Source organism: Episyrphus balteatus, chromosome 1, assembly GCF_945859705.1.
Source record: "Episyrphus balteatus chromosome 1, idEpiBalt1.1, whole genome shotgun sequence".
NCBI lineage: Eukaryota > Metazoa > Arthropoda > Insecta > Diptera > Syrphidae > Episyrphus > Episyrphus balteatus.
Genome location: NC_079134.1, coordinates 59,653,160 through 59,678,742, shown reverse-complemented (window position 1 = coordinate 59,678,742; position 25,583 = coordinate 59,653,160). Strand labels below are relative to the sequence as shown.

General features: G+C 33.2%; 1 protein-coding gene across 1 annotated transcript in view; it reads right to left on the bottom strand.

The window, feature by feature from the left end:
• Nucleotides 1–25,583, bottom strand: part of LOC129907747 (uncharacterized) — a 110,474-nt gene that overhangs the window by 59,633 nt on the left and 25,258 nt on the right. The window contains exon 2 of the mRNA XM_055984097.1: nt 1,262–1,595. Coding sequence (XP_055840072.1) covers nt 1,262–1,595 — 334 coding nt within the window. The remainder of the gene's footprint in view (nt 1–1,261; nt 1,596–25,583) is intronic.

Genomic DNA, 25,583 nt, shown 5'->3' with positions numbered 1-25,583 from the left:
GTTCTGACCCCGTCAAGCGTTTTAAAAATGTATCCGCATGTATCTTTCGTGAAATGGTGCTTAGGACCTCGCTCAATATTCTATTTATCAGAATCCGTTAATGGTTTTTGTAAATAGCTGCGGCTATTTTTGTTCAGATTTATAGGCAAAAAACGTACATATTTTCGATTTTTTTCAAAAATCGTAAATCAGATTTTTGTGAATCGCAAAATACTTTTTTAGGCTCCTCATGATAATAGAAGACAAAAAGATTAAATAAAATTTTTCGATACTCGCTTCGTTTCAGAGATATAGATAGTTTTGATAAACAACTCTCAAAATCGATTGCTCGATGTCGGCTCTTCCCCATCTATTTTGTACATATGTACTCATATCGGACTTATAATTAGATATATATATCTGAAAATCAGTAAGGCACTTGTAGAAATACATATTTAATATAATTTAACTGGTTTTCATAGCAACAATTAAGTGTACTTGGAACCACGAATTAAGTTCTGCTAGACTGGCAAAATTGCACACTGTGCTACGTTTAGGAGATATTTAAAAAACAAAATTTTTACTGAAAGTCCCCTTAAATCCCCAAAAATTACTTTTTTTTCAAAATTTCAAATTTCTATCGTTTGTCCACATCGAGTTCTATACGTATACCAAAAATCGTAGTTTGTCCTCCCTACGTTTAGGAGATATTCAAAAAACAAAATTTGTAATAGTAGATATTTAAAAAACAAAATTTGTACTGAAAAATTCAAAGTCCCCTAAAATTACTCTTTTTCAAAATTTCAAATTTCTGTCGTTTTGCCAGTTCGAGTTCTATTCGTATACCAAAAATCGTCGTGGACAAACATGGTCAAGCGGTGGACAAATGAATAAGACAAGTTTGGTTCAAAAATTTTGAGGTCGCAGTTCTGGCTTCACGGAGCTAGTCTCATATGGTGCTTATAGTTAAACCCGATATTTAACTTGAAGGAATTTGAATAATTTTTTTACAAAACTTGTTTATAAAACCGTTCTATAAAACACTATATAATGTGCATCAAGATCTTATTTTTGGAAAAAATGTGTATAACGAGTTTTGCTTTTCATCGCTTCAAATATGAACGACATATTCCATTTTTATAATTCACAAAAAAAAAAATTGAACATAACACATAGATATTTTCAAATACATTTTCCTTTTAATTTTTGCTCTGATTTGATAAAAGTTTGATACGCAACTTTCGTACAAGTAACAAATTAAAAAATGTTTAGTTATACTTACTTTACTAAGTTTTTCTCCTTCATGTCTGGGTAGTAACGCTCTTAAATTTTGGAATCCAGCGTTAATGCTCTGCATGCGCCTTCTTTCATTACTATTCGCAATTTCTCTACGTATACGCTTCTCACTCTCCAAAATATTTTTGGATACAGAATTTTTGCCACCTCCAACATTTTGCTCAGTAACAGAACTGACGTTCATGTCGTTACGATGAGGTTGCGAAGATACAACGGTCGAAGATGCCAATCCATGCAAGGGATCACTTTTCTGATGAAGAGATTGTGTACAGTTAATTCGTTGTTGATAAAGTTCGCCTCCAGTGTCTTCAAATGTTAAACTGAAAAATATTTATCGATGTAAGATCCGGCAAAATAATGACATTATTATGTTTGTTATGTGGCACTCTACATACAAAATATTTGTTTAAATCTTTCAGTTATGCACTTTTAAAAAATGAAAGGTAAAATTAATAAATGTTGTTCATTATAATAATAGTTATGGTTAGTTGATTATAAAGACATATACCATTTTCTTTAATAGCTGCTTTTTATTATGACCATTAATCCATATAGATCATGACTACAATATAAAACGATCTGGATCAATATGATAGTCCAGACAAATTAGACAGTCAACCCAGAAATAAGTTTTAATAAGTTTAAATATCGAAATTTATTTGAAATTTTTTTTCGAACTTTTTTTTCAAAATTTTAACTTTGAAAATTAATTTTTCAAAAACTATGCAGTAAAATTGCTTGATTTAAAATTTTTGTAAAAGACTTGGTTTTTGGCTTTACAAAAAAGTATAACAACATATTGTAGGTATAGTCCTTAATTTTTAATAATTTTGTTTCCAAATTAAGTCAATTTTTTTTTAAATTGCCCCTCCCCGCTAAACGAGGGGGGATAGACCCCCCTCCCATACAATTTTTTTCTTGTCTCAACCCAACCTACACGCTCTAGCTTTTTGGCACATTACTCCTGAATCACCTCTTTGAAAGCTAATATCTTTTAAACGATGGCAGCTATGAAAAAAGCACATCTTAATATTTTTTATGGAAAACATCATGGGCTATAAAATAAATTTAAAATATATTTCAAAAACTGCATTTTAGAAGAGTTAAGTGTAAAAAACTGATATTTTTCATTTTTGGTCAAATAAAATTTTTTTTTTAATTACAGCTCTGGGGGATAAAAACTTAATTGAAATATGTAAAACAACACATAATCTCCACATGCTATGAAAATGTGTTTAGATAACACTGACCATTTGACGAAAATAGACAAAAAAAAAACGATATTTCTATATATACCTGTTTTGAGCGCACTACCCTTAAAACGATAAGTGTTACTAAAGCATATCTTCAGCTATTTTGTGGAAAGCCATACACGGTGGTCTTGAAAACGCGGCAGGTTTTATAAAAATGGACCCCAAAAGAAATGATGCAGGTTTTTTCAAAATGATCTCAGGATTCCAAATTTGTAAATTTCAAAATCGTACCTGATCCCTTTTTGAATTACAGGCATTATACATATACAGGGTGTCCCACAGTCACCGCCCCAAATGAAAACCATGGATTCCTGAGGTCATTTTAAGTCGAAAAACTTAAGAGGTAATTTTCTCGTTTTCGTCCCGTTTTCGAGTTACCACGGTTTTTATGATTTTTGCTCTCTTGTCCTTTAACTGGCCTTATCTTTGCCAAACTAAGTTTGATTTGAAAGATTTTTTTTACAACCAATCAAGAATTTATTACAGTTTAAGTTTGTCTCAAAACTTTTTTCTGCGGACAACCGTTTTTCCACAATTTTGCATCAAACACAATTTTCTTCTAATACAGTGAAATAAGGTGAAAAAAGGGTAAATCTCGGAATGAATGCTAATAGAATTTTTTTTTGCTCAATATCTTCGTTTTGGCATTCTATAACATACCTCAAAAGTCTAGAAAAATCTAATGTCCGCGAGTCGCGATTTTCAAGGTCAAAGCGCGAAAGGAGATTTTCAAAATTAGCAACAATAGACAATGGTATTATATCACATATGATACATGTGTGCGAGGTATTTTTTAATGCTGATGCCAAAAAATCTAAAATTAAGACAATCTGACGGCTCTGAAAAAAGTTATAACAGTTTTTCATCTGTCAACCCATATCTTATAACTTTAAACGAGCTAAAATTGTTTATATATATATGTATATATATAAATATATATAAAATTGGGATCTCGGAAACGGCTCTAACGATTTCGATGAAATTTTCAGGGTTTGTTCATCTAAGCGAGTAAAAAGTTTTGGAAGTATTTTTGGAAAAATCCGCCCACTGCCACGCCCACTTTTTTAACATATAAGTTTTTTCGGGAACGGCTCTAACGATTTCGATGAAATTTTCAGGGTTTGTTTATATAAGCGAGTAAAAAGTTTTGGAAGTTTTTTTTTGAAAAATCCGCCCACTTCCACGCCCACTTTTTTAACATAAGTTTTTTCGGAAACGGCTCTAATGATTTCGACGAAATTTTCAGGGTTTGTTCATCCAAGAAAGTAAAAAGTTTTGGAAGTTTTTTTTTTGGAAAAATCTGCCCACTGCCAAGCGCACTTTTTTAACATTTAAGTTTTTTTTCGGAAACGTCTCTAACGATTTCGATGACATTTTAAGGGTTTGTTTATCTAAGGGAGTTAAAAGTTTTGTAAGTATTTTTGGAAAAATCCGCCCACTGCCATGCCCACTTTTTTACCATAGAATTTTTTTTTAACTTTAAAGATTTCGATGAAATTTTGAGGTCCCCTAGACATTTTGGAAGTATTTTCTCTTATATTAGTTTTGTTTTCGCAGAGAGAGATTCAACGACTTCAATAAAATTTTGAGGGATGGTTCCATGTTTTACGCATTTTTCTTTTTGTTACAATAACTAAACAAAATTTTTTAGATCATGACTTTTTTGATCATTTATTCAGTTGGTTGGTTTTTGTTCTGAAAAACCCTGTTTTGTTGAAATCAAATTGTAATATTTTGTGATCTAACTGCAACTTAGGAAACTTTTATACTTTTTTGAAAACTACAATAACAGGGCAACTTTTTAAAATAATAAACCATTTTCACAGCGTAAAATTTTTTTTGCGGTGTTGGTCGCAAATAAAAGTTAGAAATAGATTTTTTATAAAACTTGAAACTGTTAGTTAACTTGCAGCGAAATATGGCGTATGGAATAAAAAATATTTTGATTAATTAATTGTTCCTAATTATTGGCAATGTTTTCGTAAAAGAATTAAAAAAAAAAATAAATATCAATAATGGGCGCAGGAAGCAAAATACTGTTGTCAAGTAAGGATTTTTCGAAATTTCACAAGAATTGCATTAAATTGAAACCCGTAAGGATTTGGGAGGAACAAGGTTCCAAATTCTGAGAGCCCTTAAGTTCCCCAATCAGCATATTTCGTTTGATCCATTTCTTTTGGGACACCCTATATAAGTAAAAAAAAGAAAGGAGTAAAGCATCCACTGATACTAGTTCATACTAGCTAGTTCACCCAAAAACATACTAAGTTTTCTAAACTCAGGATTTCTACGTGAACTCTAAAAAGAGGACATCACAATAGGCCCATCAGAGGCCGCAGTGATAAGGCGAATTATTCCCACCTCTCACCTTAATCTTAATCTTAATCCACTGATACAGAATAGAACAGAGACAGGGATAAAAATAGTATTTCTTCATACTAAGCTTTGCCGACAAGGCTACACAAAAAAAAAAGATTAACTTTATATTCGCCATCCAAAACTTTCTGACCCGTAAATTAAAATTTGAACAAAAAGGGATCTCATTGCTGTAAGCATTTTCGATAATGCAGATTCCTGTAACCCTTCTATTCATTGCTGATTGTATATTCAAACTTAAATAAACTGGATTATAAAGTGGGAATGTGGTGTTTTGTAACCCGCGAAAAAACTGGTCATTGCAAACTCAAACCCACTCCATAAAATTGCTGTTTACATTTGATTTTTTTTTCACTCAAAGTTATAACATTTAAGGATACCGAGCAAAGCTCGGTCACCCAGGTACTAATTAGTAATACTCTAGTCAAAGCGTCATTTGACCTTGCGCAGAGAGGCACTGTCAGTTTTTATTTCATGGATCGATAGGGGTATATTTAAAAGGCTTAAACCCAATTTCTCACCACCTGATCATTCTTATTAGCGGAGTTATTCGCAAAAATGCATTTTTTGGGATATTTTACTTCTAAGCTAATATCTTTGCTCCAGATTATCGTAGACCAAAACATAAACATACATTCTTTTCCTTATAATATTTTCTATCGTTGTATGTAATTTCATTGTATTTGAGTGAGTAAATACAAAATGGCAGCCAATTAAAGTCAAATTCTTGTTGTTAAAAAACACATTTTTGTCATTATTTCGAAAAAAGCTTATTTCATGATTGACATTTTTCTAATCTATTTTGTAGGCCTATTCATGTCCTGCATTTTACAGAAAAAATCAGCTCTTTATCACCAAAGATGGCCGAGCAATTGATAAATGAACGCATGCAAAACCGGTGCGAAAACACCCAAAAATATCGTTTTGTGGGAATAACTCGGTTTCAGAATGTCCTACGACAAAAAATAAAGCTATTTATTGTTCGTTACAACATTTTCTATCGATTTAGTGCACATTAGTTTTTTTGCAACAAATAAAAAATAAGTAATATTAAGTCCAAGACGTTTTTTTGTTTAGCAAACTGTATCTGAGTTTTCTGTGATAATTTTTCGGAAGTAATTGAAGAAATATGCGACGATAATAAAGACATTATAGTTGTAGGTGACTTTAATATCGACTGGTTCGATACAACATATACATACAGAAAAGAAATTTTTAAGAAAATAACAGATAATGCTTTCTACCAACTGGTAAGTGAACCAACAAGAATTACTAAAACATCTAAAACCCTAATAGATTACGTAGTCACTAACAACAATACTTTAGAAGCTAAAACAATCAAAGAACTGAAAATAAGTGATCATGAGACAATAAACATTAAATTAAAATAAAAAACAGTGTGAAAGTGAAAAGCAATCCTCATAAAATAAAAACGTTTAAATATAATAAAAATAACTTCAATCGGGATGTTTTTAATAGTCAAATTATAATTTCGACGTAAGTTATATCGATGTAAATCGACTATACGGAATTCTTAACGGAGCTCTAGGATGGTCTTCCCTTTATAAGTACTGCAAACACGCACTTACCTATCGAAATAGTTTTGATTTGTAAATCTCTGGTTACTGCAGTTCATTGCACCAAACAAAAATTGATATCTTTTGTGTTTCAAATCACGTTAAAATTGAAAATGTATTAAAATATTTGTGTTTCAAATCATCTCAAAATTGTTATCTTTTTGTGTTTCAAATCATATTAAAATTGTTAAAATCATATTAAAATTGTTAAAACGATATTATTTTATGAAATGCAAGATTAATTAATATAATAAATTAAATTGGATATTTGAATTTAGTGTTTCAAATCACGTTAAAATTGAAATTGTATTAAAATTTTTGTGTTTCAAATCATCTCAAAATTGGTATCTTTTGTGTTTCAAATCATATTAAAATTGTTAAAATGATATTATTTTATGTAATTCAAGAATAATAAATATTATAAACTTTATTGTTAAATTGGATTATTAAATTTTGTAAACCTATAAATAACACGGTGTTACAAAAATGAGGTTTCAAAAAATACGCGGGCGGAGACCTATCAGGTTTTGTAGAGCTAGTCGCACTGACTGATTACGAAACGGTATTTGAAAATCCCTTAACACCCCCAAAATTTGGAGTTACGGGTGAAAAACGATTTCAACTCAGATACAGATTTCAACTCAGATACAGAAATTCGAACTTTTAGGTATAGAACAAAAATGTTGTTTCGGCACGTAGTAGGATAACTTGGGCGCCAGGATTTAATAACGGGTTATTGTAGAGGAGCTCAATACAAACATTTTTTTCTTTGGGAGGGGGGTCTATCTCTCCCCGTTTAGTTGGGAGGGGCATTTTTCTAAAAAAAATTATCAAAATTAAAAAAAATTATTAAAAACAACGGCAACACTTACAGTAATAAATTATACCATTGCCGAAAGGAAAAATTGTACATTTGATTTAAATTTTTAAATCAATATAATATAACCAATAGATTTTGAAATAATCGATTTCAAAGTTAAAAATAGGCGAACAAAAATTTTTAAAAACTCATTTTATACTCAGCCCTATCGGCAATCTCACGTGAGAAATTTCCCCGGGAGTAGGTTTTCTCTCCCGGGAATTTTTCTCCTTATCGGCAATCTCCATCGGAATTTCGTTTTCGGGAAAGAAGTACAGCCAACTTAACAAAACAAAAAAACCTTCGAACGCATGTCTTCGAAAATTTTGACTACTCTGATTGATTTGATTGTATTTAGTGCACAAATACAATTAAAATGTTTAATAGTCAATATTTATATAATTTTTTTTTTTTGGTGTTGATTTGTGGATTTTTATTGAATAATTTTTTTTTATTTTTTGCCCAACTTATTACTTTGTTTGTTTCTTCAGATGGACATTTAATTAGCTTTGTGTTTGCAATTTTAATTAAAGAATCAATCAATAAAGTTTCTTAAGCTTTGTTTTTTTTTTTGACATGATAAACAAATAACTGAAATAAATTGAGGCATTCCACATAATTTGATCATTTCTTCGACCAAAGCAGCAAACTAATGCTCTCGGAATGGTCTCCTTTAGTTCCATGCTTTTTTTTAAGGTTTTCTTATATTTTATTTTTGTCTACTATTTTGCGTTATCCAGTTGCAATATCATTTGCTTTTTGTTGGATTAAGGAAGTAAATAATTTAATATTTTTAACAGAATATTTTGAAAGAAAAACACGTACATTTGGCTTCAAAAAATCTGTTCCCCATAAAAAATATGATAGAAATACTTCGGAGGAGAAACTTCATTCCCGATAGGTATTTTTGTGTGGGAATTTTTTCCTAGGAAATTTTTCCATTCAAAAAGTATTGCCGATACCGATTTTTCGGAATAGAGAAATTTTTCCAGGGAAATTGTATTGCCGATAAGCCCTATCGGCAATACAATTTCTATTTTTGTCCAGACTGTGAATTTTAGTAAAAAAAATTACTCACACAGAAAACTGCCTCAATTGTTTCCTTATCGAACAGTGAAAACTATATGTTTCTATGTCTTCTAGTTTATGAGAAAATTGAAAAATAAAAACAAATAAAAACAAAAAATATTTTGAAAAAAGAAAAATCTGATAAAATAATTTTTCAATTTTCTCAAAAACTAGAAGACATAGAAACATATAGTTTTCACTGTTCTTTTGGGAATTAATTGAAGCAGTTTTCTGTGTGAGTAATTTTTGTACTAAAATTCATAGTCTGGACAAAAATAGTATAAAATGAGTTTTTAAAATTTTTTTTTCGCCTATTTTTAACTTTGAAATCGATTATTTCAAAATCTTTTATTTATATTATATTTATTTTAAAATTAAAATCAAATGTACAATTTTTTCGGAAATGGTATCATTTATTACTATAAGTGTTGCCGTTGTTTTTTAATAATTTTTTTTAATTTTGATAATTTTTTTTTAGAAAAATGCCCCTCCCACCTAAACGGGGAGAGATAGACCCCCCTCCCAAAGAAAAAAATGTTTGTATTGAGGTCCTCTACAATAACCCGTTATTAAATCCTGGCGCCCAAGCTATCCTACTACGTGCCAAAACAACATTTTTGTTCTATACCTAAAAGTTCGAATTTCTGTATCTGGGTTGAAATCGTAAATTTTTTTTTTCTAAGCCAATTTTGAAGTGATTTTCACAAAAAATACCTCGATTGATTGAGAAATAGATATGGTTTTAGAATATATTTTTCAATAGCATGTTGTTTTGAAAACATATACTTTAAATTGATGCCGAAGTTGGGCAAATGACGGAAAAAATGGAATTTTTGAACTTTGACACGCTTAGATAGGTGTAATTTGGTGGCACGGAGCTACGGGCTTTTTCCATCACCGTAATTAGATCAGATCCAAACAGACGTTTGACCTCTTTCGTTAAGTTTTGCCCTGAGTTATTTGCTCCATTAGAAGGTGATGGTGTTGCTATTGATGTCTATTTTGGGGTCCTCACTTCTGGCTGAATCTGGAAATGGATTAGTTGACTGTGGAACTGGGTTTTTTCTTGAAATTGTTGCAAAACTGATGGCTGGCTTTGTAAAGGTGCAGGCTGACTTGGTGACGAATTCTTGTTGGGCCTTCTTTTGGGTGAGAGCTTGTTTTTTCTCTTCCTGTTTCTTCTTTAGTATTGGACATCCTCTGAAATTGGCTAAGTGTCAATCGGCTTTGCAGTTGGCGCACCAAACATCTTGGGTAGAGTTGTCCTTGCGTGGCAAATGGCTGTCCTTGCACTTAACGCAGACGTAATTCATTCCGCAGTTCACTGCCACATGTCCAAAGCGCTGGCAGTTCCTACACTGAACTATGTCATTGGCCTTGAAACGCTCCCAGTAAACTTTATGGTTCATGATGGTTGTCTTTGTGTAAACTTCTTCAACATCGCACGTCTTGCTAAGTTCTACAACAAAGCTGTTGAATTCTTTGTTGGAGGTCTTTCTTGATCTGTAGGGGGAAACTTTAATGATGGGCAGTCCTTCGATTTTAAGTTCCTCTTCAACTTCTTGGCACTGATGGTGAAGTGGATACCCTTCAGCAGCATCAATATTTTCCTGTCTTCTTTTGGGGTAAACGAGAGATTTTAGATTTTCATCATCTTTAAATAGCCCTTGATCTCATCGTGGTATTTCCTAGTTGTTGTGCTGATTATGGTGTTTTTCGTGCTGAGGTTCTTCAGGGTAAAACCAAGAAGTTTTCCTTTGGCAAACCTGCGTATTTCAGCAATGTTACCAGAGAAAACTATGATTGGTGGCATGGCATTCTTTTTTGTTGTCTGGCTTGGAACTGCTACTGGCTTTACTGGAATCGACATAGTTGGTGGATTTGATTTTGATGATGTGGTTGTGGTCGCTGTGGTAATCGGTGCCTCAATGGGTTGAACACTTTGCTCGAGTACTTCAACGGGGGTATCGCTTTTCTTACTTTAAGGGTCCTTCTTCTCTTGGTTTTTTCTTGGCCTCTTTTTTCTTTTCACTTCGGTGAATTCTGCTTCTGTCTTATCCATTTCATCGCCTGTCAGACAGATTATAAGTCCGTTGGATTCGGGTTCGTCCGTGTCTGTTTCGATGGTTGATTGGATGTTTGTATCTTCTTCTTGTTGGGGGTCCATTACTACTGGTGATGCAATAATAAATTGACTGATCTGGGGGATTACAGCCAGGACCCAGGTCATCGATAATTCGCGTAAGGAGAGCCTCTAGTGCAGCGAAGGCCGTTACGATGGTGAGTTTTTCCATTGTTCTTCTTAATCTGGTGATTATCCTTCATTCTTTTAATCCGTTGATTTATTAACACACACAATATTTTAAGAAAAACTTTGTGTAGGCTTAAGGTAATTAGTTTGTTTGGGATAATCCTTTTTATTACCACAGGGTAGTAAAACGGGTCCTTCGCAGTAATTACTTTTTGGCGGATTAACAAGCTTGGGGGAAAATCCTTTTGTCTGCTAACTTCTTGCAATTTCCTCCAGGTAGCTGGCAGGTAGTTTTGTGACTGCTGTCGGGGTGGTTTTTAAAAATTTTAATTTTTAATCCGCACACACGTCTGTTTCTACTGACTGCTCGTGTTGAACTGACTTTCAAGGTCATATATAAATATGATGTGCACCTCAGGCCTGCCAGATCAAGATTTTCTTACTTAGCATGCTTAAAGCTACTAAAATATAATGACCATTTTTTTGTTAATGAAACGCTTGTATTATCATTTTATATGATTTATTATTGCAAAAAAATGCATCAAGTCAGTTTTTTTAAATTTTTGTTATTTTGAAGAAAAATAAAAAAATGTAAAAAAATTTCTTTTAAATTAAAAAAAAAAAAAATGGTTAATACCGGAAATGGAACCTGACTTTCAGTCGAGCACCCTACCCTTACCTTTTAGTTCAGTCTTTTATAAAAATAATAGTGCCAAAAAGGAATTTTTTAAGTTTTACGTTGTAATTTTTTTTCTCCGTGTATCGTCATTTAAACTCGTATTACTCGAAAAGGGGAAAAAACTGCGCTATTATTTCGAAAGGTAGGACAGTATTCTTCATTTGATAACTGAAATTGTAGAGGACACTCGAAGGCAAACCAACTAAATCTCCAATTTAATGAAAATTAAGCTAAATAAAAATGATTTAAATTGCTTCGCTAACGACCCACATTAAAATTAGCCTTAATGTTATTTAACAATATAATTTATGTTTTTAGGAAGTATTAACCTTCTCGTTTAATATCCATAATAATCTAAAACTGTTCACAATTTTATAACACCCGCTATCACTATCGCAAGTTCACACGTTGTAACTGCAGCGATAAGAAAACTATACCATTTTTTATATACCGACTTTGAATGGCTATTAAGAAATGAAAAATGGGGTAACCGTCAAATTTTTTTTGGCTTTGGTTCGATGGGAGATTGTAGAATGTTGTTTAATCATTGGATTTTGAAATACTGACATTTACTTTTTTTATTTTGACCTATGGCGGTACCCACTGTGCACCCACGAATTTCCAGCCTTACAAGAGCTACCTTAGTCAAATGTGCCGCTAGCTCTCCTACTATAACGACAATCTAACAATCTAAAACCAAATATGTAATAGAAAAAGTTGATAAAATAAAATACCTTGGCATTATGATATATAGTAAACTTACTTTTGAGAGTCATATTGAATATTTGTAAAAAAAAAATTTCAAAAAAGATATGTTTTTTTAAAAAGAATTATAAGAGATGTAATTAAAGGTCTGTTCGTTTTTTTCCCGCTCCAGGGCACTCTGAGTCATGTCAATCAATTGTCAAAAAAATCAGAGTTCCTCGGGTTTTTTAACATCGAAGACCTCAGAGCTTTAGTTTCATCAGCTGATCTCTGTTTTGACAGTTTCTTATTTCATGAATTTTGTGAAAAATCTCATATTTACCAAACAAATTTTGTATCCACAAACGACAAATCACTTTTCGCACTCCAAACAATTTTTTTTTTCTTAAATGACAACAGCTGATTTGATTTTGATCTGATCTGAATTCCACGCTCTGACAAAATACCCAGAATTGTTCAGGGTGCGTTCAGAGCGAACAGCGAACACAGAGGAAATAACTCTGGTTGAAAAAGGAGCTACAAAAAACGCTTGACGGCGAATTCGGACCGACCCAGAGTGCCCTAGAGCTCACAACTAACAAACCTTATGTTAACAGCAATTAATATTTATAATGTCATTGTTAAACCACATTTTGAGTATTGTTCAACTATTTTTTTTTTTTGTAATGAAAATTCAATTGCCAGACTACAAAAATTGCAAAATAAAGCAATACGAAGCATTCGGAAATGTAATAAATATACGTCAATTAATTTTATGTTAGAAGCTTTAAAATTGCTTACCGTTAAACAAAGAATTGTTATGAATATGTTAATGTTTGTCTTTAAAATTAAAAATAATTTAATGCCAATATATTTGTCAAGATATGTTCACTGTTCAGTATGTTCGTGAAGTTCAACCATATGCACTTAGAATATGAATGATATAAGACTGCCTAATTTTATAACTACCAGAGCTCAAAATTCCCTTATATACAAAGGTTTTAAGATTTTCAATAAATTACCGAGTCATGTCAAATGTGAAACAAATATTAAAAGAATTAATAAAAGCATTGTGGAATTTGTAATTAAGTATTTATAAACATATTAAAATTATAAATTTGTTCATTGTTACTAAAGCCTAAATAGTAAATAAATATTTATCTACTCTAATCTTATCTAAAATTAAAATATCTAATTGAATTCAGAAATGTAATAAAAACTGAAATTTTGATATTATAACAATTTTTTCAGTTATAAACAAAAGTTCACAATTCATAATATCGAAGAAGTAAAGCATACAATTCTGAGTTCTGACATTCCCCGGTGTGCAATCAGAAAAGAAAATAACACATAATGGGCCATATTCATAAAAATTTACTAAAGTTATGACTTCTAAGTCCACAGTTTAAGCTATATAAGTTAAATGAACTTGGCTGCTATTCATAGATGTTTTCATTGCAATGTTTAACTAAACTCGGTTTATTGAAAAAATTTATTACAATTATACTTCAAATAATGACATTTGACATCATAAATGTCAGAATTGTTTTATGGGGGTTTCGTTTGGTAAAAAAAAAAAACAAATATGTTATATCTAAATCTGTCATATATACCTTTGGATAGAAAAAAAATTAATTTTTAACAAACAAAAACTCCATTAATATTGCTGCTACACTTAAATTATTGAAAAAAAAAGTATAAATGTGTCACTCTGGTAGAACATTTATTAGGTTAATATATTCAGATGGTGAACACTGGTGTTGTGATTGTGCCACATATTCAATTAATGTTTCGAAAATCCTGTTATATCAAAATCTTATTGTTTTGAAATATCCATCGAGATTTTGTTTGAAGAGAATTAATCGTGGGCACAAAGCCAAAACCACGAATCTGCTAAATTGTAGTTTTGAGAAAAACGGCTTCAAAGTTTTGGAAACACATGCAATCTTATGAAAACTCGTGCAACAAAAATTGGGATTGGGATCGACGCAGTGAATAGAAGGACCAATAACAAGTTAAATGACACATTAAAGTGAAAATGTCCAAAAATGCAGATTCGCTGTTTTGGCGTTGTGCCGACGTAATAATATTTGTTAGCTTTTCATTACAGAAAAAAATTTGATTTTACGTTTGCTCGTATTATTAACTGCTTAAACACAGCATTTCTTGTGTTTAAAGTTAGACCACAGGTTTAGTCCTTAACATAGGTCTAAATTTTTGTATGAATAGGTTAAACTCTGGACTTTCAAAGTAATAGCTTAGAAGGAGCTTAGTGTACAACTATGAATACGGCCCAATGTGTGTTCAACGACTCTATTCTGGACTGTTCCAGACAGAAAGGAACTGCAGTTCATTGAGGTTTTTCTGTTCTGAATAGTTCTAGTTTCCCTTTTCATTGACGCTGTCTTGCTTTTGAGTAGGAACAGGTTAGAACAGATTCGTGATTTGGTTGTGCGAATATTTCTCGTGTCCTCGTGGTTTTTGCATCTAATAATTTAAAAAAAAATAATTTTTAAAATGTTTTTCACAGTAAAAACACAAACAAAATGAAAATATAAACGAGAAACGAAAAACTAAAAATTCACACAATTTACAATTTGTTGTTTTTTTTTTTTTATTTTTGACAACTGAATTTAAGCACAGATAAGATAATATACAGATATCTTGTCTGCTCAGAAAAATATGAATCATTTTTTTTCCTTACCAGACAAGCCTTACCAGACAAGGAGCTTTCAAAAATAAAGATGAAAAGGCTCTTTTTCAATTGGACATTTTTTTCTCACTCATGAAACTTTTTCTTCTTCTTTTTTTTCCAATGAATACACAAACAAAGTTAGGTAGATTGAACAAAAAAAAGTAAACAAACCTTATTTTTTATAATGTATGAGAGTTGGTGTAGGTTATGTATCTTGTTCTTTTTTGTGTGCGGATTTTGGTGTGTAAAAAGAAAGAAAGGGGTGATAATGTCGCGTTTTTTTGTAAATGTTAGATGTCCGGTATGGAAAATATGGAAAATAGATACTGTTTGCGGCAGAATTAAGTATTAAATTTGTTCTTAATTGTTCTACTACTAAATACATAATCTTGACTAAAAGATGTCGCTGTAAATCGATAACTATATACCCCCACTCAATTTATACCAATTTCGCTTCTTATAATCTATACCAAAATACCTACTTTGTAACTTTGTAACTTCCTCTTTTTGTAATAACCATCGGCGAAGTAAGTTGTACGATCAATAAATATCTTCATATTTGGAAAGAGTTGAAACCACGTTTTATTTCTTATCGCATTCATCAACCTTTGATTAATTTACGCTATATATACGAACATTTGGTCCAGCCGAGCCTGATAAGAACAACTTCTACATCTTACCAAGGTCTTCACGAGAACATTTTTCCAGAAGAAAATAAACGTTTCAACTCTAATCTGACTTTCGTCTGTGGAAGATACCTGCAAACATATTGCAAAAATCTCTACGAGATCCTACAAAAAGAAGAAATCAATATAATCTTAGTTTTAAACGATTTAAAACTAAACCATCAAGAATCTGCGATTCAAATATAAAAGATCTCCGTCTTATCAATTTCGATCATTCAACATTGTATAAACGATCGCAATTACACGTCATCTACTGTAAAGGAAATTCACCTGAAATTCACAAAAAAAAAAACGAAAGCATTTTGCCAGATAATAAAAAACTCCCATGCAAAATAGCAATTCATCACGAGCACGTGCTAAAAAGTGCACATAAAAAGAAATTAAAACTTTCAAGATCAAGGTCACCAACACCTAAGTCCATCATCCACATTGGGAGAGAATCATCAAGCCCTTCATACACAATCATCTCTAAAACCTACGAATTCGCCGCACAAGAGAGAGTTAGAACAAGAAAGCAGTCAAATATTCGCCCTAAAAGCTAGAAGACATCAATCAAGCTGACCTCTGTCATCTCATACTCATCAGTTAACTTTTAACCACAGGTGCGTACGTATATATATATTTGCAGAAAGTAAGTGCAAGAATTTATATTTTTTACACTATTTAGCTATTTCTTGATAAAAAAAAAAAAAAATTATCGTATAATTCTATTAGAAATAGAGAAGTGAAAGAGCCATAAGGTTGTGAATTATTAGATTTCGGGTTTTTATAAAAAAAAAAAAAATTGTTACTATTAAAAATATACCTACAAAAAAAAAAAAACCAAAAGTAACGGTTTCATTTCTCCCGTTGTATCTTAACATCAAGTGCCGTGATACAGTTTTGTTGTACAGTAGGTACTTAGGACGCGTTCTTTCGTAGGCTACTATTCGGTTTAATTAAAAAAAAAAAAAAAAACATTACCTACATATTAAAAAAAAAAAAAAAAAAAGGATTTGTGTTGCGTGTTCCTTTGCGCCATTTATTGGATAATTCGTTTCTATTTTCTTTGGGTGAGTCTCTTACTTTATTTTGTAACTTATTTTACGTCATTCTATTTTCTTTGGGATAGTCTCTCTAGTTTTTGTTAATTATTTTACGTCATTTTTTTTCTGTATTATTCTTCAATAACAAAATGACAGTTCTCGATGACTTCATCGTTGCAACCGATGAATTAGTTGTTTTTCAAACTTGCTACGAGGAAATTATTTTGAGTGATCAAACTGAAAGTTCGTTAGAAGCATTCAAAACTGAATTAAACTCTCTTTGGCTACAAATTAAAAATTGTTATAGGCTATGTGTCCAGGCTGTTACAGATAACGACAATGCTAACGAAAATGAAGATTACTCCGAAACGTTGAAAGGAAAATATAAATCTTCCTCCAATACATATATTTATTGCCTAGCGGAAATTATAGAGGGAATTAAAAAACTAAAAATAATTAAAAACGATAGTGCTTCAACTCCGCCTTCAAATTCAAATCATGATTCATCTTCTGGTCCATGCATTAAAGTTCCAGCATGTGACTCTCAAATATTTTCGGGTGATTATTTGACATGGCCGTCCTTTCGGGACATGTTTACGGCAGTCTATGTCAAACACCCAAAGCTTTGTCCTGTACAAAAACTTTTCCACCTACGTGCAAAAACAACTGGTCATGCATTGAATATAGTTTCTAAGTTTCCACTTACGGACGATAATTTCGACTTAGCTTGGGCTGCTCTGGCAGACCAATATGAAAATAAAAGAATTTTGGTCAACAACCAACTTAAAAATCTATTTAATTTGCCCTCGACCACTTGTGAGTCTAGCCGGCACATTAAAAATATTCAACGTGAAATAAACGACGCGATTTCAATTCTCAAAAGTCTAAAAATATCCACAGAATCTTGGGACCCAATTTTTGTTTATTTGTGTTCTAGTAGGCTACCGGAATTGACCTTATCCCTATGGGAACAAACTGTCAAGAAACCATGTGAAATTCCTAAATGGGAGGACATGAATGAATTTTTAACAAATCGCTACCGCGTACTAGAAACCGTATCAGATTTAAGGTATGTTGGGAATTCGAATCCTTCTTCCTCAAATTCTAAGACTACAAAACCTTTACAATCAAAAAAGCAACAACATCATAAAGCGTTTCACATGAAACCAAATCCTAATCCACAATGCAAGCTCTGTAAGTCTTATCATCATCTACGATTTTGTGCGAAATTCAAAAAAATGCCAGTGGAAGAAAGATCTTCCACCGTAAAATCTTTTCACTATTGTGCAAATTGTTTGTCACCAACTCACTTAGCTGCTACTTGTCAAAGTAAATTCTCGTGCATGCAATGCTTTCAAAGGCATCATACTTTACTGCATAACAACACCCTATCCTCAGCTCATAACTCTGCTCCACATATAAATAGTTCTTCAAATACAAAATCTAACTCCATTTCCCATACACCAGAAGTTTTTTATCCATCTTCCAGCTCTCAACAAAATCAAACCCCATCAATACAGTCCACTGCTAGCCCTTTAAAAATCCAAACTTATGTTTCTCGACATAACAACAAAATACTTTTGGCCACAGCTCTTGTTGAGGTTAATCATTTAGGTAATAGATTTACGCTTCGCGCTTTAATAGATCCTGCATCCGAAGTATCTTTTATTACTGAGCGTGCCCAGAAAAGGCTAAATCTTCCTACAAAGCCGATTCAAGCTACGATATCTGGTGTGAGCGACGTCGTTACGGCCACATCTTCTAAATTATGTTCCTTAGTTCTTTGTTCTAAATACGACACCAAAACTATATCTGCTACAGCATATGTTTTAAAACGTCTCACCGGTGATCTACCTTCTTGTGATATTCATCCCATTGACATCGATCCTGTAGATTTTCAACTAGCAGATCCGTTCTTTTATCAAAAATCATCAATTGACCTAGTTCTTGGTGCTGATTTATATCCGTTGATCATAAAGGAAGGTGTAAAGAATCAGGTTTTCGGATCTCTTCTCGGTCAAAATACTATTTTTGGTTGGATCCTTTCAGGACCAATACAAACGACAGATTTTAAATGTTTTTCGACAACTATAACTAGTCTCAACGAGATATCTCTAGATCAATTACTCTCGGAATTTTGGAAAGTGGAAGAAGTTCCTGAGCCAAAACATCTTTCCGCATCTGAGCAATACTGCGAAGATTTTTATTCAGCTACAACTAGCAGGGACTCTAACGGTCGCTACGTTGTCAAACTCCCTTTCAAACAACCAACTCCAGTTCTTGGTTGGTCTAGAGACATTGCTCTTAAGCAATACCAACGCAATGAAATCAGTTTGTCTAAGAAACCTGAAATTCAATCACAATATAATAACGTGCTTCAGGAGTATATTAATATGCAACATATGCACAGGGTTACATCCAATGACTTGTATCGTAATCGTCAAATATCTTCGTTTTATCTACCCCATCATGCGGTGCTTAAACCTGACAGCATTACTACTAAACTGCGAGTAGTATTTAATGCATCTAATTCTACGAGTAATGGCGTCAGTCTTAACGACATTTTGTATCCAGGTCCGGTACTGCAATCGGATTTAATGACACTTATCCTTCGATGGCGATTCTTCCGTTACGTTTTCAATGCGGACATCGAGAAGATGTACCGTCAAATTAAGGTACATCCTGAACATACCTCCTTTCAACGTATATTGTATAGAGATTCCAACAACGATGAGATAACGGATTATGAGCTTAACACAGTTACATTTGGTGTAAATTGTGCTCCGTACCTCGCTTTGAGAACATTAAAACAACTCGCTTATGACGTCAAAGATTTATTTCCACTTGCTTCTTCGGTTTTACAAACCGACTTTTACGTTGACGACGTCCTGTCAGGAGCGCATGAAATTGAAACAGCTTTGAAAATTCAGGGGGAACTAATATCAGCTTTACGTTCAGCAGGGTTTACGCTCCGCAAATGGACAGCTAACTCGACTCGTCTTATAGATCATTTTCCTCCAACTGATCTATACAACCAAGAACTCCTCAAGTTTGAGGATGAAAGTTTTTCTAAAACCCTTGGTATTCAATGGAATGCTCAAACAGATTCCTTTCATTTCTTTGTGCAAAGGTTTGAATATGGAACAACTAAGCGTGCTGTAATTTCAACTATATCTCGCTTATTTGATCCAGCAGGATGGTTGTCACCGATAATCGTTACCGCTAAAATGATAATGCAGCAGATTTGGAAGGATGGCACGACTTGGGACCGAAGTGTTAAGCCCCTAACGTGTCAGCGCTGGAGAGCATTTTTCGATACAATGAATGACATTGAATCAATCCGAATACCGAGATGGATTCAATACAATCCTTATTCAACTTCGATACAAATTCATGGTTTCTGTGATGCGTCCGAAGGTGCATACGCTGCCACTCTTTATATTCGTACACAGAACGACATTCTTTGTTGGTCAAGTCACCTTCTTTGCGCCAAAAGCAAACCGGCTCCTGTCAAAAGCCTTACACTCCCACGATTGGAACTGTGCGGAGCTTTACTTCTCTCTAAACTTGTTTCAAAGGTTCTTCCTCAGCTGAACTGCAAAGACTTTCAACTTTTTCTTTGGACGGATAGCTCCATTGTTTTATGTTGGCTCGAAAAACCTTCTTGTACATGGGCTACCTTCGTTGGTAACAGAGTTTCCATAATACAAGAAAGTACTTCCAACGCAACATGGATGCACGTTCGTTCTTCCGACAACCCAGCTGACCTTGCTACTCGAGGGTTGACTCCTATGCAACTCAAAGAAAGTAGTCTTTGGTGGACAGGTCCATCATGGCTCAGCCAGGCTGAACAGTTTTGGCCTAGAACCCTCTTTTCGTGTCCGAAAGAAACAGATTTAGAAAAAAGGCCGATTAAAATGAACCACACTAGTGTGAAAGAATTCAATGTCGAAAAAATCATCAACAAATTCTCTTCGTTACCAAAGGCATTAAATGTAGTGGCGTATATTCTTCGCTTTTTCTATCGAACCCATCCAAAATATAAAAAGGATTTTAACCAAAAATCCAAAGTTTTAACATACGACGAAACTTTACGCTCTAAAAATCTTATTCTAAGATTAACCCAATATATGTACTTTCCCGCTGAGTACTCTATACTGTCTCAAAATGAACAAATTCCACTTGGAAGCAGTTTAGCTAACCTCAACCCAATGTTAGACTCAAATAAAATTCTTCGAGTGAATGGCAGACTGGCACATTCATCACTTTCTTTCAATGAAAGGTATCCAATTATTTTACCTTATAATGCACACATTACTACTCTTATCGTTCAGTTTATCCACAAAGTTTCACTTCACGGTGAGAATCTACTAGTGTTACGCCTAACTCGTTGTGAATATTGGATTCCCAGATTAAAAAATTTAGTTAAAAAACTTATTCGACTTTGCAAGGTTTGCACAATTCATAGAAAAGAAATGCGACAGCAGATCATGGCAGCTCTTCCACCAGAACGCACACAAATTTCATTGCCTTTCATTAACACTGGGCTAGATTTTGCTGGTCCATTCACGCTTAAAACGTTTTCTGGTAGGAAATGCAATTTAACAAAAGGGTATGTCTGTTTATTTATATGCTTCTCCACGAAAGCCATCCATTTAGAAGCTACTAGTGACCTTTCAAGCCAATCTTTCTTAGCCGCTTTAAGTCGTTTTATTGCACGTCGCGGTACACCGAAGACAATTTTCTCCGATAATGGTACCAATCTCGTCGGTGCTAGCAAAATCATTGAAAATTCTTTCAAATTATTTAAGCGATCTCTTCCATCAATCGCTTCCGAACTTTATAATGACAGGAAATTGGAATGGAAGTTCATTCCTCCCGGTGCACCTCATATGGGCGGTTTGTGGGAGGCTGGAGTTAAAAGCTTCAAGAAACATTTTCGAAAGATTGCTGCAGACCACAACTATACCTTTGAAGAGTTTTCTACACTCCTTGCTAAGATTGAGGCTTGCTTAAATTCTAGGCCGATCTCTCCAATGTCCGATAACGCCAGCAACATTCTACCCCTTACACCAGGCCATTTTCTTCGTGGTGGCCCTCTTCTGGCTCCGCCAGAACCAGATCTTACCGACACCTCCCTAAGCTATATTAACAGATGGACAAAATTACAAGTTCTTCACCAAAAGTTCTGCGCGAGATGGAAGAATGAGTACTTATTAGAGCTTCAAAAACGTCATAAATGGAAGCATCCTAAGGAAAATTTAAAAGAGAATGATTTAGTTGTAATTAAAAATGAAAATTTGCCCCCAAATGAATGGCGCTTAGGTCGCATCATAAGAGTCTACCCGGGACCTGATAACCGTGTTCGCGTTGCCGATGTTAGGACACAACATGGAGTAGTGACCCGTCCTATCGTTAAATTATGCGTGTTAACCACTGATTTATAAACTAATTCAAAGCCTTAATTTTCAAACATTTATCTTTTCTAATATCGTTAGTTATATCTCAAAATTTCAAAGCTTCAAGTTAAAGCTTAAATTTCTTGCACTTATTTAAGAATATATTAATATATATACGTTCGCATTCTAAATATTGTTAATTTGTTTATTATTATTTGTACCAATTTCAAACCTAAACTATAACTCTGTTCAAATTTCAGTTAATTTTTCAATTGTACTATAAGAATTTATTTTGTATTTATGTATGTATATTTAAGTTAAAGGAGCGTATTTGCATCATGCGTTGCTGCAAGGCGGCCGGAATGTTTACGGCAGAATTAAGTATTAAATTTGTTCTTAATTGTTCTACTACTAAATACATAATCTTGACTAAAAGATGTCGCTGTAAATCGATAACTATATACCCCCACTCAATTTATACCAATTTCGCTTCTTATAATCTATACCAAAATACCTACTTTGTAACTTTGTAACTTCCTCTTTTTGTAATAACCATCGGCGAAGTAAGTTGTACGATCAATAAATATCTTCATATTTGGAAAGAGTTGAAACCACGTTTTATTTCTTATCGCATTCATCAACCTTTGATTAATTTACGCTATATATACGAACATTTGGTCCAGCCGAGCCTGATAAGAACAACTTCTACATCTTACCAAGGTCTTCACGAGAACATTTTTCCAGAAGAAAATAAACGTTTCAACTCTAATCTGACTTTCGTCTGTGGAAGATACCTGCAAACATATTGCAAAAATCTCTACGAGATCCTACAAAAAGAAGAAATCAATATAATCTTAGTTTTAAACGATTTAAAACTAAACCATCAAGAATCTGCGATTCAAATATAAAAGATCTCCGTCTTATCAATTTCGATCATTCAACATTGTATAAACGATCGCAATTACACGTCATCTACTGTAAAGGAAATTCACCTGAAATTCACAAAAAAAAAAACGAAAGCATTTTGCCAGATAATAAAAAACTCCCATGCAAAATAGCAATTCATCACGAGCACGTGCTAAAAAGTGCACATAAAAAGAAATTAAAACTTTCAAGATCAAGGTCACCAACACCTAAGTCCATCATAAACATTGGGAGAGAATCATCAAGCCCTTCATACACAATCATCTCTAAAACCTACGAATTCGCCGCACAAGAGAGAGTTAGAACAAGAAAGCAGTCAAATATTCGCCCTAAAAGCTAGAAGACATCAATCAAGCTGACCTCTGTCATCTCATACTCATCAGTTAACTTTTAACCACAGGTGCGTACGTATATATATATTTGCAGAAAGTAAGTGCAAGAATTTATATTTTTTACACTATTTAGCTATTTCTTGATAAAAAAAAAAAAAAATTATCGTATAATTCTATTAGAAATAGAGAAGTGAAAGAGCCATAAGGTTGTGAATTATTAGATTTCGGGTTTTTATAAAAAAAAAAAAAATTGTTACTATTAAAAATATACCTACAAAAAAAAAAAAACCAAAAGTAACGGTTTCATTTCTCCCGTTGTATCTTAACATCAAGTGCCGTGATACAGTTTTGTTGTACAGTAGGTACTTAGGACGCGTTCTTTCGTAGGCTACTATTCGGTTTAATTAAAAAAAAAAAAAAAAACATTACCTACATATTAAAAAAAAAAAAAAAAAAAGGATTTGTGTTGCGTGTTCCTTTGCGCCATTTATTGGATAATTCGTTTCTATTTTCTTTGGGTGAGTCTCTTACTTTATTTTGTAACTTATTTTACGTCATTCTATTTTCTTTGGGATAGTCTCTCTAGTTTTTGTTAATTATTTTACGTCATTTTTTTTCTGTATTATTCTTCAATAACAAAATGACAGTTCTCGATGACTTCATCGTTGCAACCGATGAATTAGTTGTTTTTCAAACTTGCTACGAGGAAATTATTTTGAGTGATCAAACTGAAAGTTCGTTAGAAGCATTCAAAACTGAATTAAACTCTCTTTGGCTACAAATTAAAAATTGTTATAGGCTATGTGTCCAGGCTGTTACAGATAACGACAATGCTAACGAAAATGAAGATTACTCCGAAACGTTGAAAGGAAAATATAAATCTTCCTCCAATACATATATTTATTGCCTAGCGGAAATTATAGAGGGAATTAAAAAACTAAAAATAATTAAAAACGATAGTGCTTCAACTCCGCCTTCAAATTCAAATCATGATTCATCTTCTGGTCCATGCATTAAAGTTCCAGCATGTGACTCTCAAATATTTTCGGGTGATTATTTGACATGGCCGTCCTTTCGGGACATGTTTACGGCAGTCTATGTCAAACACCCAAAGCTTTGTCCTGTACAAAAACTTTTCCACCTACGTGCAAAAACAACTGGTCATGCATTGAATATAGTTTCTAAGTTTCCACTTACGGACGATAATTTCGACTTAGCTTGGGCTGCTCTGGCAGACCAATATGAAAATAAAAGAATTTTGGTCAACAACCAACTTAAAAATCTATTTAATTTGCCCTCGACCACTTGTGAGTCTAGCCGGCACATTAAAAATATTCAACGTGAAATAAACGACGCGATTTCAATTCTCAAAAGTCTAAAAATATCCACAGAATCTTGGGACCCAATTTTTGTTTATTTGTGTTCTAGTAGGCTACCGGAATTGACCTTATCCCTATGGGAACAAACTGTCAAGAAACCATGTGAAATTCCTAAATGGGAGGACATGAATGAATTTTTAACAAATCGCTACCGCGTACTAGAAACCGTATCAGATTTAAGGTATGTTGGGAATTCGAATCCTTCTTCCTCAAATTCTAAGACTACAAAACCTTTACAATCAAAAAAGCAACAACATCATAAAGCGTTTCACATGAAACCAAATCCTAATCCACAATGCAAGCTCTGTAAGTCTTATCATCATCTACGATTTTGTGCGAAATTCAAAAAAATGCCAGTGGAAGAAAGATCTTCCACCGTAAAATCTTTTCACTATTGTGCAAATTGTTTGTCACCAACTCACTTAGCTGCTACTTGTCAAAGTAAATTCTCGTGCATGCAATGCTTTCAAAGGCATCATACTTTACTGCATAACAACACCCTATCCTCAGCTCATAACTCTGCTCCACATATAAATAGTTCTTCAAATACAAAATCTAACTCCATTTCCCATACACCAGAAGTTTTTTATCCATCTTCCAGCTCTCAACAAAATCAAACCCCATCAATACAGTCCACTGCTAGCCCTTTAAAAATCCAAACTTATGTTTCTCGACATAACAACAAAATACTTTTGGCCACAGCTCTTGTTGAGGTTAATCATTTAGGTAATAGATTTACGCTTCGCGCTTTAATAGATCCTGCATCCGAAGTATCTTTTATTACTGAGCGTGCCCAGAAAAGGCTAAATCTTCCTACAAAGCCGATTCAAGCTACGATATCTGGTGTGAGCGACGTCGTTACGGCCACATCTTCTAAATTATGTTCCTTAGTTCTTTGTTCTAAATACGACACCAAAACTATATCTGCTACAGCATATGTTTTAAAACGTCTCACCGGTGATCTACCTTCTTGTGATATTCATCCCATTGACATCGATCCTGTAGATTTTCAACTAGCAGATCCGTTCTTTTATCAAAAATCATCAATTGACCTAGTTCTTGGTGCTGATTTATATCCGTTGATCATAAAGGAAGGTGTAAAGAATCAGGTTTTCGGATCT